This window comes from Battus philenor, unplaced genomic scaffold (assembly GCF_028537555.1).
Source record: "Battus philenor isolate CCGP_79_NKW_IND1 unplaced genomic scaffold, ilBatPhil1.0.hap1 SCAF_2, whole genome shotgun sequence".
Taxonomy (NCBI): domain Eukaryota; kingdom Metazoa; phylum Arthropoda; class Insecta; order Lepidoptera; family Papilionidae; genus Battus; species Battus philenor.
In genome coordinates this window covers 8,199,477-8,216,520 of record NW_027181682.1, presented here as the reverse complement: position 1 = coordinate 8,216,520, position 17,044 = coordinate 8,199,477, and the positions used below count along the sequence as shown (strand labels likewise).

Sequence of the window (17,044 nt, the reverse complement as noted above, 5' to 3'; positions counted from 1 at the left end):
TGCCGCAAATCACACCTTATCTGCTAAGACTCGAAGATACTCTCCAGTCCAGCAAAGAAAGTATTGAACACCAACAAGACCTCCGCAAAGCTATTAAAGATAAAATTCGTAAAAGTGACAGTCTCGACGTCGGCGACCTCGTATTGATGAAAACGCACGTTCTCAGCAACTCTGCAAAAGGAGTCAGCGCTAAGTTCGTACCTAAACGAGACGGGCCTTACGTCGTTCAGAAGAAAGTTAGCCCAACTACGTACCTGTTAGCGTTTCCTGATAAGTCCGACATTACCATTGGGAAGTATCATGTCTCTGACTTAAGACGCTATCATTCGCGAGAGGGTGAATGCACTGAGATTCCTGAGCCTGTGGCTCCAAAACGTCCTCGCGGCCGACCGCGAAAGCTTGTGTCGGTTTGACCAGTTGTGAGGTCACTGGTCCTGGTCAAAAGGGGGAGTATGTAATAATATTGCTATATAAAAAAGCCGCCAGATGTGAAAGTTCCCGCGGACGTCGTCACAACGCTCAACCTTTTGTTTGTCTCGCCCACTCGTCTCGCTCACTCGCACGGCGTGCACGATACGCGCTCTTGCTTGTTCTTGGCAGGTAGCCAAGACGCGCAGCACGTGCGCCCGCGGCCGTTGGAGTTCCAGAGAGTCGGATTTGAGCCATGGTTCGATGCGCAACCGCGCGTAGGCGAATTATTCATTTTCCGCGCACAAATTGTTTTAATAATTAAATAAACGTTTTTCCACATCACAATTAAAAAATGCCAAAAAAACTGGTTATATACATACCATCGGTATTAAACTGATGTTTCTTCGTTTTTAAAATCCGAACCTAAAATAAATATTAATACCTAAAATATAATATGAAAAGAATTTCATTTACATAAAGAATAAATGTTCTTTTTCTAAAGCAGGCAGAATTTTTCTGCTGTGTCAACGTTAATCATTCTGGTATTAAACAACTGTTTTCAAATAATAAATTACCTGAATTTGTTGGAATTTTACAAGGACTGAGTTTGTTCGTAAGAACTTTAATCGAAGCCAATAGTATTTGTTTATCAATAAAAATATGTAACATGTACTGCAGGCGCGATATCGACATATGTAATAAAACCGAAAAGACAAAGCATGAAGTTTAATTTTTAAAACTAAATAAAGGAAAATAATTAAGAACCACATTAAGAATCTTTCATTTTAATTACTGTTATATTAATGACAACGTCATTAAAACACACACACACACGCACTCGCAAACGCACACGCACACGCAAATGCACACGCACACGCACACACCGACGTTGTCGATGACCTCAAGAAAGCGGGCATCCCCATCCTCGATGCTAAGCGCATGACAACTCTGCGCACCAAGCTTCCCATGGCACTCATTAAGGCAACTATAGAGCTTTCCTCCGAGGGAAAGAAAATCTTTGACCTCAAAGAGGTCTGCTCCCTGTCAGGGGTCTTCTTCGAGGCCCCTCACCGCAGAGGTATCGCCGGCCAGGGCCACAGATGCCAACTCTACGGCCACGCAGCTCGAAACTGCTTCTCCCGCCCTCGGTGCGTCAAGTGCTTAGGGGATCACGGGACTGCAGAATGTCCCCGTCCCGGTCACAGAGACACCACCTGCGTGTGTCCTCTGCAAAACCGAAGAATACCCCGCAAACTAAAACGGCTGCCTCAAGGGGCCTAAAAATCGCCGCGCAGGCCGCTTCCCGACCTGTCGCCCTTCCAAAGTCGCAGCCCGTTCGACCTCCTCCGCTCCCTCGGTGAAAGTTTCGAAGCGCTCTTCGAAACCTTTTCTCCCCCTCCGCTCCCAGCCACTTCAGCCTGGGCGAAGCCAATCTACCGGAGAGGCGAGTCCGCTACCCTACCCTCCGCTCCGTCGGTTGCTCACGAGCATCCGAAACCCTCTAAACCCCAAGCCGGGTTCCCTTCGCCTGCCGAGAAGTTCAAAACCCTCGAGCGCTACCTCGCCAATGTAGACCTCGACGAGGTCTGCATATTAGCGGCCAAACTCCACAAAGTCTCCGGTCCTTCGGAGCGCTTTTTCCTTGTATTGCGGAGCACTCGGCCCTTCTCACCGCCCTTAAAGCGGAGATTAAATATTCTCTGCTTCTCTGTCCCAACGTAAGGATATGCACCTCACATCGAGCCCCGGCGGTCTCGATGCACATGTCATGCACCACTCACTTACATATGACACGGCGGCCGCGTCCGCCTAACCCGCATTCAAGTGAGGGCGGTCCGGAGAGGCCCGTGTCTCTCCCGACCGCCGAATAGTCCTCGCTTCATCCTACATACACTACACCTCATCACTACACTATACACATACACAGTTATAGTTCCCGTGTGCGGACGTCTTCGTCGTAACTGGAGTACGATCCCCAGCGTAATTTTTTTATGTCCGTGGACCTTTGTTTCCACGGGCCCAATTTCGATGAAGTTGCACAAAGCCTGAATCGGTTAGTAGCATAACTTAAAATACATCACACTCATATGTACATATTTATATATATAAATATATATATATATATAAATATATATATATATATATAAATATATATATATATATATATATATATATATATAAAATATGTATATATTATATATTTCTATATAGCTATAATTAGACCCGTCCTCATATAAGCAAGCCCATGATTCGTTATATTATATATTTATGTTAACCGCGCATCATTACACACATACGAACTCGAGTGTCCAGACGACGCGACTTTTTTTCGAAGTAATAGTAGTGTTATGAGCCAAGCCGCATCCGACCAAGTTAAGGTAAGGTCCTCTCAGGCGCCCTTGTGTCGGAGTGCCGTCCTTGTGTGGATTTTATTGATGAGTAATAGCCCAAGCTAAGGGTCCTTTGTGGGGATTTTTATGATGATTTGATTTCATGGAACGTCCGCTGAAGCTGCCTCTCAATTCGGTAAAGTGTGATATGTATGTAATACGATGTAGGCTTTTCCAGAAGCTCCTGAGCTTCGTTACCTTAAAAGAGGTCTATAGGCTAGGCGCTATGACAACTCACACTCGCGAAATCTACAAATGCCATTTGAGTAGCATTCTGAGTCCGTTCTGTTGCAACAGGGTTAAGCTTGAAGTGAATCGTGTCACCGCTTTACAATTAATATGGCTACAGGTACATGTAAGATAAATGTCAAAAACAAATCCGTAATTTATCGGCGCATTTTTAATGAACCTATTGTATATTGCAATCATAATACGAGTGTGTATCATAATACGAGTGCTTCACTTGTTAAAATAATTATCTAAAGAGAATAATATGACGGTATATAATCAATTCATATGTACATATATATGTACATGATAATTTGGTCTATGTGCATATGAATTTTAATAATAATGGCGATGTACCTAACTATATCAATATTTCTTTTATATGTTATGATTTATATGTAACCTATACAAAAGTAGTAGTAGTAATTTTATTTAATTTAATAATTTTTTAAATCTTTGTAACCAAATTATTCATTTTGATCGTAAAAACGATTTAATGGATGTTCTGTTGATATTCCCAGGGCGCCTATATTAAGGGGCAAGCTTTGATCGCTTGAAAGGTTTTAATTAACATTTTGATGAATCATACCAAATACATAAAACCACGTAACTCTATGTTTATAGTAAATAGGCCGTAAAATAGGTGTTTATATTTCATAAGACGTAACGTCGATTGTTCTTGGAATTTTTTGATAAGATAATAAGTTTATATTCAATAACAGATGGCCTGTTATTGATCATATAACTATATTTATTTCACGAAATAAATAAATATTACACATAAATTCTACGTAATCATTCGAGCACTTCAATAGTTATCAGTATTTGATTGTCGATGAATCGCGAGCGTTGTCGTTATATCTTATTAGTAGTATAGCTTGCCGTGTGTGTACTCGTTGATTAGCGGTATAGAGAAGATTTCAAAACCGTGTAGTCAACAAAATACATTAACAGGTATGAACTATTGAAGAAAGTTAAGAAATTTCAAACAAAGTTCAAAAATGCTTTTAACAGTGTGTTTTGCAAAGGCATACGATATCACAATACATCAAGGCCACTGCTGCCTCCTGCTAGTGGAGTAGAGGCGTACCGACTATGAGCTCAGTTTCACTCAACCGGCGCCGTCGACCTGAGCCGCACGCATCGACTTTGTTGGTTAGATAAACAATGTATTCCGTGATGATCGACATTAACCATCTGTTGTAACTATATCAAATATAAGTGTGGGAAACAGTGACTTATAAACCATAAACCATGTGGCTTCAAGTGTATTGGTGTATCTCTGTTGCTCTGATGAGCGCTTCGATTAATGCAAATAACGATAGTGATCCAGCGGTTTTTCGGAAATGCTGTTCGAGGAGTCAAAGTCTCATTAAGGTGACAAGGTATGACAATGATAATTTTGAGTGTATAGATAGGCAAAAAATGGAGAATACCTACAATATTTCTTATTTTCCCATGGTGTTAAGTGCTGAACGATTTATTTTGGTTAGTGATGGTTTGCCGGATTTGTGCGACGGCTCGCAATTAATGATGAGCACAGTTGATTCAGAAACTAAACTGTTGCTATCACCAAACAACTGCTATGACAGATTAATAGCTGAAGTTGTCAATGATACTTTAACACAAAACATTCCCCAAACAGTGGCTTTAACTTGTCTCGTAAATAATGATACTGAAAATGCAGAAGATAATAAATCAAGTTTAGAAATAAGTCATATAAGAAAGTGCTGTCAAAAAGGACAAAGCTTTGACGTAAAATATCATTTGTGTAGAGATAATGGGAATAGCTGGGACGAAGAGAAATTAATTGATAATTTAAATTTGACAAGCAGTTACATATACGAAGTGGACATAGGGTTGCATTGTAAGTCCGATGAGTATGCTGTAGAGCTGAAGCAGAACAATTATTCATATTCTATTCAAGGAAGTATTTTAAATGTTTGGAGTAGGAAGGATAAAATTAAAAGTGACAGCTTGATGCGAGGCGACTGGTGCATTGATCAAGAATATGGGAGCACGGAGTCAGTGGTTAAGGTTTGTACCAAAAATTGTGCTGCCTTTGGTGCATTTTGCGTACGAAAATGCTGTCCTGAAGGCTACCACTTTAAAGTGCGAAGATGTAACAGTTTAGTTAGCACGTGCACCAAAAATGATGACGTTCAAAATTATTTTAACCCGTCAAAATATTTAGAACCACTAAAAGCTGATTACGTTGGTTTAACAGGTATGTTTTACTTTTATAATGTTGTTGCTATTTATCGTAATGCTATGCTTTTTGATATCGAGATCATAATCTTATCATTTAATATTACGATTTATAATTTTTATCTGTCTTAAGACGTAGTGAATAAACTTTAGAGTTTAAAGCTTATTCAAATAATTTTAGCATTACCATTCTACCGAATCGACCGATCTGTGAAACCAGTATATTATACAGATTTTTGTAAAACGACAGGATGTTCAGGGCTCGTTCCACTACCGCTACGGATCGGCCCGGCATTGCATTGCCGCCGGGATTGGCCCACAAAAAAATAAACTGCAGAACAGAAATTTAACGTATAACCTTGATACTTTCCAAAATACACATTTTTCAAAACTATCAAAGTGTGATGCGTTCAAGAAAAATGATTTTGTTTTATGATATAGACAATTTGAATGATAATGATCATTAAACGAGATTGAATTCTAAGGTGGATTTTTAGATTGCTGGTTTCACAGGGGATTACAGATATTTAGAAAATTTTCTGCCTCATGAGAATAAAACAGAATTATACAAAGAAATAACATTCGTTGGGGCTTTCAGTATTTTGATTTTTAAAGGTTAGTCGTTACGTCCGCATATGATAATTTAGGTATTAAACATACTTTGATATGTATTACTGGTAAATTTTTAATGACCCCTGGTAAAAAATTCTTTATGAAGCAAGGACAAAAGTAACAAAGATATAAAAACGTAAGATTTTCTGAATTTAAATAACTTTTAGTGAATAAATTAAGTTACCAAACTGATTCTTAACATCGACTTCAAACAAATTGCAGTTTGTTAACTCTATTGTATAATAATTGTCATTTTAGGTGATATAAACAAAAAACATTATTTAAATTCATTAACAAAGATTATAAATTATTTATATTGATAAATTTTTGAAAAGCGATATTGCGGGAGAATGCCTACTTAATGGTTATGCATAATTAATAAGTTAAGGTTTTAATGCAAATTTCTACGTTTAATTTTTTTTTTAGATATAATGGGTCTTGGATCGCAACCAGAATGCCCTGAAGGAAGATTCGTACTTAACAACTCCGATCCTCGTGACCGACACCGATTGACTCCAGAGGGTTGGTTAGAATCGTCGATATCTATTACTAACGACTATTGTTTGGAGATGTTTGACCGACGTCATTGTCCACATAATGATGTCATAGTTAGCGCTGTTCTCTGCTTCATCGGGGAAATTAAGATTAAAGACTTCCGCGTGGCTTTTGTGGTAAGATCGTAATCTCTATTCGAATTTTCATGATTTTTTATTTTAACCGAATTATTTGTCAAACTATGAAATTTCAATCTAAATGCCTAATGGCTTGCTCATTCTTCTCTCTTATTTTTGTGATGCGAATAGTGATCATTTAAGATTTGAAAAGACCACATGCTAGAACTGAGTAAAGCTTGCTCAAAACTATATTTAGTTTTTGTTGTACTCCGTTATTTTTGCGACATTTTCTACTAGTTTTATACTACTACTTAAACTACTAGAATTTTGAACAAGGCTTTTAAATTTTGAATCCATAAATAATTTGTTAACGAAGGTAAGAGGGAAAATACCCATGATAATTATTTTACTATGAGATAAAATAACGTTTGAGGAGAAAAACTCGTCCGTTTGCCATTCATCGTTTTTTATAATTTTGTGTTAAACATTTGTTATTTTGTAGATAAATAGTATTTCAAGCGTTTGCCTGGCCTTAACGCTAATAGTGTACTGTTGGCTACCGGAGCTCAGGAATTTACACGGACGAACTCTAATCTGTCATGTCAGCATGATGCTGCTTGCGTACTCTTGTCTGGCAAGAGTGCAGTACAGCCAAGTAGTTGATAACCTCGCATGTAAATTATTGGGTAAGACAAATTTCATTTAATTTTTTACTTAACATAAATAAAATGTGTGTTATCCACAAAAATTGTTAATCAATTTATTTTGATTGTCAATATTAATAATTAAGAGCAGCTAAACCATATTCTCATTATATAACAAAAAAGTTTTTGTTCACTAAAATAAATAATACCGAAATTGTAGTCATTTGCTAACACTTAAGCTGGTAGCACATTTGTGTTTACATTGATTATAAACAATATGTGTGTGCGTTGTCTTATAATACTTCGCCGTTGTACTAAAATAAGCAAATTTATAATAGTATTGGCATATTTACGTATGCACAAGGATATGGTTTCTTGTCGCGGAATGGTTCAAGTATGGGTATTAAATATTTATTCATTCTTAAATACAGTCATGTATTTACGTAAGTTAAATATTTTAAATGTGACAGCGTTGCTTGCTTTATAAGGGGAAATATCTTTGTTCTACACAAATATATATGTTAAACAGTTTTGGAATGCTGGAACATCACTAACATATATCACAATATAAGTAAATTATTTTTTTTATAAAACACTAATAAAAACAATAGAAATCAAACATAATTACATTAAGCGCGTTACTTTCGACTAAATAGTTGTGATCAAAGAGGACGTAAATTTGATTTATAGTTACAAAGGTGGATAAGTGTCATCTCAATCTATCGAGTTACATGCATTGATTATTTCCGAAATGAACTAATAGAACCACATAAGCTAGTGGGGTGACTTTAAGATGATATATTTTCAAATTTTTGATCGTATTCGTTTTATATTAAATATGATAATGTACTAAATATCGACAGAACACTTTTTGTAATTTTATTTAACTTAACTTTAACTTGATATGAATAACATGAAATGTTCAAGAATACACAATATCTTTATAATTAATCGCTTTCAACTTTTATAACTTAGTTATGATTACCTTCGAGCGTATGGAAGTATCAAAATGTACTTGAAGCTTTCATTTTCCTTGTTACGGTACTTGACGATAGTTGATATTTCGCTATCACAATATATCGATAAGCTTTATTGATGTACAAGCGCATCTAATTTATGATTAAACTAACCAGCGACGTATATTTTAAATACTGTTAAAGTCTGACAAAACATTCGGCAATGTCGGCATGAGTTAATTTTGTGAACAAAATACGAATGCTTGTTTGAACGTTTTCTGTTGACGTGTTGATCAATTATCGTTATAATGTTTGCACAGGGTATGGTATTTATTTCGGCTTCGTGGCAGCGTTTGCTTGGCTCAACGTCATGTGCTTCGACATATGGTGGACATTTGGGTAAGAATTAATTCTATATATCTATCAAAAAACCCATAAAATCAAGACAAAGGTTTTAATGATTTTGATTGCTTACGAGTTGCTAATGCTACATCAGTTAAAATAATGTAAAAGATGTTATTTTATTACCATCTAATCATATCATACATTTTAACTAAACCAAAGTCATGTAGTCATTATCTTAAACAGATGTTTCTTTGAGTTCGAAATTATATTTTCATAGGTTGGTATGTTTACGTTAACAATGTCGGTCTAGTTCTCAGCTTCTTGGTATATACGTAACAGTTCTGAAAAAATTTGTGAAACGTGTAAAGAGTATCTCGGAAATAAATGGGTGATACCCAATCATCACATTTTAACATACTTATATAAACAAGTATTTGACATACTTATATAAACATTGATTTATTTATTTATACTTTGATATGATAATGAAGAAAATAAATAAAATTTGACATCAACTATCATTACGAATTATTATAATTAATATGTTATTATAGGTAATCATATTTGATGTACGTATTTATTGATCCATTATTTCAACACGGACTTGTTTTTTTTTATTTGGCACTTACTACACTAATCAAATACTTTAACTAAAGCAATATAATAAAATTCATCAAAAATATTTTTTTCAAAACTGGTTTTGTAGGGTAGGTATAAAACTAAAGCTATTAAGGGTACAGTAAGAAGAACTTTGGGTTCTGTACAGAAACTATGCACGTTATTTAGATTAAAAAACCATCTCAAGTAGTTTCCAGTGTAAAGAAAGATAATTTAAAAATAAATATTCCGCGTATAATGGATAGATGTACCACTACTGCCCACAGGCACGCAGTCAGAGTGACTAATGTTTTTCTAAAAACCGTAGCCAGTGTAAGTTTTTTTTTAGTACCGATTATTTACTAGCAGAATATTCTGACCGAAACAATGAATTCTGATTATATAACACGAGTTTTTGAGTGGAGACCTTTTACCTATCTTAAATGTTAAATGTTCGAAAATGATATAAACAAATCCGGGATTGGTACGATGACGTAAGCCAACAAGAATTTTCCCAATTAACCAATAAAGACTGTGATCGAAAACAAATTACTTACATTGATGCTTAGTTAAATAATGGTTGGGTGTGTTTATTAGTCAGATGACGTAGATGTTTAAGCCACGCTGACTGGTTTTTTATGAACGAACTTCTCAGACTTAGATCAAAATGTTTTATAAAATCATAACGTCGGTTTTTTGTCTGTACTCGTCTATCATTCGGAACCGCAAGTAATTATTTTTGAGGTATTGCAATTGACAGTCATTGTTACCGAATTTGATTAATAAAAGAATTGTAAAGTTTTACATTGCCTGCATTCGAGGCATTGTGAAAACAAAACAATATACATGAATTGTTTTATACATTAAGTAGTAAGTCCTTTGATACAATAAATTGCTTTAAACACTCTTTTTAAAGATAATCTATGTCACAAAAGAACGCTTGTGGTTAGGCCGTTAACCAACAATTAACAACCCGCGTCTGAATTCTAACTAGTGCACATTTTGTAGAAAGTTTAAAGAAAATTTGGCATAAACTAAGCATAAAATTTGAAATATACACGAAATTAACTAAAGTGCGCTGGTTTTACGCAAATGTAAAGGTTAGTACTTTTAAATTTTAGTTTATTTTCATAATATACCATTCCTTTTCTCCGATAACTAGCTTCAGCTTCTTCCAATCTTATAAATACGTTGAATCACGTACTTAGGTTACAACAACTAAGTTTTCTAACAACGGCGTTTTCAAGTTTTTTCTATATTTGATTTCTTCTATAAGCGGACAATAGCATTTACCTTGAAGAAATCTTAATTATTTTATTTTTGAAACCATATATAATTTTGAAATTATTTGTATGTTAATTACATACGAATACTCTTAATATTAAATAGAAATCATGGAAGAATTTAACCAGGTTTTTGTTAATACCTGTGTTACTAAAAACCTTGGAGGAGAAAACAATGAAGTCATTAAGGGTGTTTGCAGTCTGATGTTAGTACGTTGTGCCATATGTGGACTAACCTCGTAAAAAGTAATAGACAAGAGCAACTGAAAACCCCCCGTTATTGCGTCTATGGTTTATTTTAGTTTTACACACATTATTAACCTTTGGCTAAATAAGTTTATAACCACTGTTTGAGAATTTTTTTTATTCGAAGAGTTTATTTACACTTTTTTTAAATAATATGTATTTCACAAAAAACTTATTTACCTAAAAAGTTAGACTGTAGTTAATACTTAAATAGGTTACGTTTAGGTTTAGTATTACTTTAGGATACATGTCGAAGGCTTCGGCTAGGTATGAACACGTTTGAAATAAATATCTTTTTAAGTCACTGTTGTAGTTCCGGTGTCCATTTCTTTACGACGTTTAAGGGTCTACACAAAATTTGCGCAACAGTAATGATTATACCAAAAACTCATTCTTAAATATTGTTATTACGCTCTATTTATCTTTATTAATAAAACAAAACGAAATTAAATAGTTCATTTATAACCGAAAAATACATGTATTTTAATTTAGGCAACTGAAATGTCGCTTTTTATTCTAAACAGTACAAAAAGTCTTTAATTAATTGTATGGAGAGTAATGTTTAAAAATTATAGTAACACTTTAATAAGACCTTAAGTAATAAAAATTATGAAAAAATCGGTATTTTTGGATAATATTTATTAAATAAAGAGAATTCTTTTAGGATACGGTAATGAAAAGCTTGGTATATTTAATCAATATACCTTATACACCTACAATTGCTGTTAGCTGTAAAGAGGGTGGGTCTTTAATTAACATATACCATTGTCTCAGTGGAACAAATAACACGCAATATTTAGTTAGCTAATAGAAAAAGAAGGTCATGAATCTGCATAGTCATAATATATGTCATTATTAAGAAATATAAAGCGAAAACTTAAAGTAAAGGTTTTTCAGCATTTTCATGTAACTACGACAACATACGAGATTTCTTTGAACAATATTTTATAATTAATATTTTATAATGGTTTCAAATTTTATGACATATATCGGGATCATCAGAACGATTCTATTTAAAAAAAAAATGTAACAGAGCGTACGTACCAAGTTATGGTATTTGTGTATTTCATTAAAAACGGCATAAATACAATTGTGAATGAAGGATAAAGAAATAGATATATAAACATGCCGTTATAATTTACTATTTTATTTACATATAGTTTTACCTCACTGGTATTGTTCAATGTCGTTATACGAATATCTCATAATCAAAAATTGCATTAGCTAGTATTTAAAGTGATACAAATCGTTAGCGAAAATATTACAACTCATTCGTTATCGACAAATAATGTTAATATTGTGATGATTGCATGTGAGGTTGGTAATTTGCTGCGAAATTAGTAAAGCGTCAGTTGCTATTTAAAAACAAAGCAATTTAAAGTTTATTTTTTATGAAGGACACATTATATGGTCAATAACAATTTTATAACTGTGACACCCTTTACTATGCAAGAATATGTATATGATCATAACTCGGAGAGAACTATTAAAGTAATGGGGTTTCATTTATTATTTTCTCAGTCACAGTCTAGCCTTTATCAGCATCAATATCATCAATATCATCTTACGGAAACGCCTAACGCTTTTAATTCAAATTTTTTCGCTTTTCATATAATTTTACATTATTATTAGGATCATTTTGGTTGCTTTGACGCCACCGTAAAGAGAACGCAATTAATTTTTTTATAGCACTTCTTAATATTTGCAAAAAAGACAATCGTAATAACACTCGTTTAGATGACTTTAAGAGTGATATGTTTAAATTTAATTATACATTGTTTAATGAATTGCGGTAAGAACAAAAGTAAGTTTTTATTATAGCTTATATGATTTGTCATAATTTTTGTTGTGTGGTATTGTAACTGTTTTTTTATTACTTAATTGTTCATCAAATAATATAAATATTTTGCACTGTTAGGCGAGCAACATGTTTTTGTATATTAATTAAAAATTATTGTTTAAGGTAAGTTTTCGAATCTCATAAACCAATGACCACAACAGTTGTGTTGTAATATCTATCTTATACGAAAAAGCGCCCGAATTAGTAAGGCGTTTGTCTAATGGTGATAATTGATCAAGTCTGCCTTATCAGAACGGTGCTTTTTCATCAATATCATCATTTCAGCCATAGGCCGTCCACTGCTGGAGGTAGGCCATCCTCGTAGATATGAGTGGAAGTTCCCTATAAGAAATCTTTCTCATGAGTCTTGCATGGGTGCCCCTTGTGCCCCACCCAAGCGAACTGGCAAGCGCAGTTCGTGGTTTCCACAGCAGAATCTTAAGGCCTTGGCAGCCATCTGTTCTGCGAGGTGTGTAGTGTGCTAACTACCTTTTGAACCAGCCAATCCGCTGGGCAATGAAGCCGGTTACTTTCGTTTGTCTGCGGATGTCCTCATTCTTCATACGAGGGGTGGTGTTTATACTTTTATTAACTAAATCATTTGCAATATTACATCAGTGCTAACTACCGACCAAACATGACATTAGATGTTACATTTAAATTAACAAGCAACAGGAATCATATGTGAACACAACATTTTTTTATGTCTAAACTAATTACCAGTAGGTATTTAAGAATATATTAACATATTTTCATATAAGTCATTTTTTATTTTAAATAGATAAACAATTTGTTTTGGATTTGATAACATATTTCTATGCTTTAATAATGTAATTGCTTTAATACTTTGTCAGGAGTGTCAGAACCGTTCAACCACTGCGTAAGAGTAGTTCTGAACGACGACGTTTTGTCTGGTATTCTCTTTATGCATGGAGCATCGCAGTGTTATTGACGCTCACAATGTTCCTTTTGGACCAATATCCCATATCTATTATCTTTGATGCAAACATTGGAAATGGTGCCTGCTGGTTTGGATCACGTAAGATAATTTTTCATTCTTATCTATTATACAATGATCGAGAGTCGCTTTAATAATAGTTCAGAAACTGTGATTCAACAAATGTTTATACAGCATGTTCTAGGGCGTACCATTAATTGTGATGTTTACATCATAAATCTAAATTTAGTAAAGAGATCGTCTGTCTGACACTCATTAATAATCAAATACAATGTGTAATTTTAATCTGTTTAATGTAATGGTTATCAAAATATTACAAATTTCGACCAGTACAAAGTTACTTGAAAAGACTAATAATATGTTTAGTAACCGTTTTATTTAATTAAAAGTTATTGAGACAAATCTAATTCCAAAAGTATTATTATCTCTTATATTTTATATAATAGTTGTAGATATTCAATTTATTCATAACTAAATAATACTTTTAAGTATTGTACAATTCATTGGGACTTTATAAATTCAATTTTATCAATAGTACTGTATAAGTTTGTTTATATTTTAGTTCAGAATGTGAAATTGGATTGGCCACATTATATATTCTTTGTAATTCCAATGGGTATTATTACGGGTACAAATTTTATGCTCTGGATATTGACGGCACGGCATTGTGCCCGGGTGAAGTCCGAGGTGCACCGGCTACAGGCTGGCTCCGTAGGCGATCGTGCAAAACGACGTTTTCGTATAGATCGAGCAAAGTGAGTAAATGTTTAAGCTTCAAATTTTCTACTACATAAATAGTTTTAAACTCTTTAATGTATTTTAAAAAATAGATTACCTGCCATGAGCTAATCTAAGTGTGACGATTTTGTTTTGTGCAGGTACGTGTTAACTGGTAAACTGTGGGTTGTTATGGGAGCTGGCTGGGTGTCGGAGCTTCTATCAACATTAGTGACACAACCTCTGTGGCTTTGGACTATTGTCGATTTGTTTAATGAACTTCAAGGCGTCTTCATCTTCCTCATTTTGGTGGTCAAACCGAAACTTTACTACCTTATAAGGAAACGTTTAGGTAAGAGACCGATTTTCGTTATTTTATATGTTAATAATCAGAAAACATTTCTGTCATGTCCTAACGCTATTAGGATTTTATCTAGAGGAATATTGTATGTCTTTCCCATACCAGAATGTTTAGGAGCCTTCTCTTGTTATTCAGTATATCTTATAATACAAAGGTTTTATTTTTATTTTACTTGCGTAGGAAAAATAACAATAAAAACACTAAATAAATTGCAATGTGGAAAACAAGCAATTATAATATGTGTCATGTTTAATAATTTAACATAATTAACTGGAAACTTGAACATAGTTTAACAAAACGTATATAAATAACAAAATATAATTATAAGCATAAAACAATTAAATTATGTATCGAGCAATAATTACCAATAGACGTACGGAAAGACTTTTAGGTTTTAATGTTTTTTGGGTTAAATTACAGTACACCATGAGACGAAAATTATTTACCTCATATTTCGAACGTATAACTGTTAAAATGATTTATTGTTGATTGATTAAAAATAAAGATTTACTTTGAGGGCCCATGTAGATGAATATGTCAATAGTAGAATCGTTTTAGTTTTCGAATACTTTAGAACACGAAATAGATTTCAAACGACCTACAAATACAAAGTTATTTGAAAAGCAACGTAAACAAGTTTCCGATTTTAAAACAGTTTCTTCGTAAAAAGATTATTTTTAATTTTTATTTTTAGCTACTAGTACATTTTTTGTCAAGGTAATGTTAATGAATAACAATTATTGTGTAAATAATCCAATGAGTAGAAGCAAACGTCTATGCCTCCATATTATTTATAATATTGGTAACTTAATTGAATATATTATGGAGTTTGCTTAAACAAGTACGAATTTGGTTAAGTTTAACATACTATTTTGTGTCCATCGGCGAGATTCATAATATATTATTTACTTTTTAGTAAACAAATATAACGTTTCGCGGTTCTAGTCTAATTAGAAACGAACATAATGGGAATAACTTAAATTTTTTTGCAGGTTGTTCTCCGACACCGATTGACACAAGTATATATTAAATAAATTATCTCTCGCAATTATCTTTTGCTTCTCTATTATAGACTTTCTATTATTATTATCACTTTTCTGTCGTTAAGAAAATTATTTTTCATTAGCCATGAAAATTTTTTCATCTCATTATTAACACATATATTGCCATTTTACTTTATTACGTTTAATTTACTTTCACTTTGCTTTAAAAAGCATTAATGTAGTTGTTGCAACGATGGCTGCTTGTCGTTAAATAATGCGTCTAATTCAACACCTAAACAATAGTTATTTGCACTTGTTTTTTTTAATGCTAGTAAAGTTTACTGTAGTAAAAGTATATAAAAATAGTCTGCCGACATCTGAAATAGATTCCGAGATTTTCGCGTGACTGTTTCATATAAGCTTGCTCCGTATTAACAGTTGTATGTATAAAAGCATAAATAATTATTTTCAGCACGTTTATGTTAAAAACATAATTTTTAGACAGTTCAAAAAGCGTGTTCGTTTGTGTTTGATTAATCACTATAGAGATTAACTTGTTTTGTACCTTAATAATTTATTACTTTGCACGTAGGCTTATTTAGCATCGTTTTAACGTATTTGTGTGACATTATTAACTAATACTAATATAAACAGGACTGGAGAAACCGGACTCGCAGAAAAACGGCACCACTTCATCAGCTCGTACTTCATCTACGTTCCTGTCGAGGACAATTAGCTCAGATGAACGCGCTAATTTACGAACCTACCCACCAACTAACAACAAACAGTCCTAATTGATATATTCATTCACACCTGAGTTATTTGTTCTTTTTTAATAGATTGTTCGTCATCATCGAAATATTTATAAATCATTTCGATGTTATGTATGTCCCTTGCAATCATTTTGCTTTATGATTCCATTTATTTTTATAACAAAAAATATTTTTAATTTTTCGATGTCGATTAGTTTTTAGATTTAAAAATGTCATATATAACTCATGTATTTAAGGTATGAAAACTTCCATTTAACCTCAGCCCGCCGTAATGTTTTTATATACGTATTCGTTACATAAATATGTTTCAAGATAACATCTTTCACTAACAAATAAATACATATTTAGTCAATAAAATTATACATAGGAAAAGGTAGGGCAAAATGAAAAAATTAAAAATCGCGTCAAAATGATAGTGTTATTAGAAAAAGGCGCATAAATAGATTGTTTTTTGAATCTCTGTATCTGTGTTGAGAATAAAGAATTAATGGATTATTTGTACCATCTATGAATAATTATCGTGAAAACGAATCAAAATTGTTTAAAAATTAAAATAAAAAAAAATCCTTTTGTTAAATCTTACTAAGTTACCTTACCAAGTAAAGGTCAAAATGTTACAAAAACCTATTTTGATTTCTGATGAAGAATATAGGCAAATGTAGTTTTTTTTTTAAATTTGCTTCATAACTGTATGGAAAATAGGTTTAATGTATATAAGTATAATGTATTTGAGGTTCTTCATTTAATGTGCATTTATAAATCTTTGCACTGTATAGGTTCATTTTGCATTTAACTATTATATACAATATTTTTATATGAACTATGCTAACAATAAATATCTTATTAAAAGTAGAGAAATCCAAATAGAGATCTAGTCA

At 33.2% G+C, this 17,044-nt stretch overlaps 1 protein-coding gene across 2 annotated transcripts; it reads left to right on the top strand.

Moving 5' to 3' along the window:
- Window positions 1-3,922: 3,922 nt before the first annotated feature.
- On the top strand, window positions 3,923-16,630 carry LOC137922205 (probable G-protein coupled receptor Mth-like 3). 2 transcript variants are annotated; one of them, XM_068765125.1, is made up of 8 exons: window positions 3,923-5,256; window positions 6,276-6,520; window positions 6,966-7,149; window positions 8,384-8,462; window positions 13,229-13,413; window positions 13,895-14,087; window positions 14,211-14,401; window positions 16,048-16,630. In XM_068765125.1, exons 1-8 carry the CDS (start codon window positions 4,284-4,286, stop codon window positions 16,185-16,187), a joined length of 2,190 nt encoding a protein of 729 aa, XP_068621226.1. In that variant the 5' UTR covers window positions 3,923-4,283; the 3' UTR covers window positions 16,188-16,630. The 2 variants fall into 2 exon arrangements, with proteins under 2 accessions (XP_068621226.1, XP_068621227.1); XM_068765126.1 differs by lacking the exon at window positions 16,048-16,630 and adding an exon at window positions 15,403-15,456.
- The last annotated feature ends 414 nt before the right edge of the window (window positions 16,631-17,044 follow it).

What these genes read in the sequence shown, in the direction of transcription:
- LOC137922205 (XM_068765125.1), top strand. Translation starts at nt 4,284, where the DNA reads ATGTGGCTTCAAGTGTATTGGTGTATCTCTGTTGCTCTGATGAGCGCT. An exon ending in TTTCGTATAGATCGAGCAAA is followed by an intron (nt 14,088 to 14,210) that starts GTGAGTAAATGT and finishes TGTTTTGTGCAG; the next exon opens with GTACGTGTTAACTGGTAAAC. An exon ending in CCTTATAAGGAAACGTTTAG is followed by an intron (nt 14,402 to 16,047) that starts GTAAGAGACCGA and finishes TAATATAAACAG; the next exon opens with GACTGGAGAAACCGGACTCG.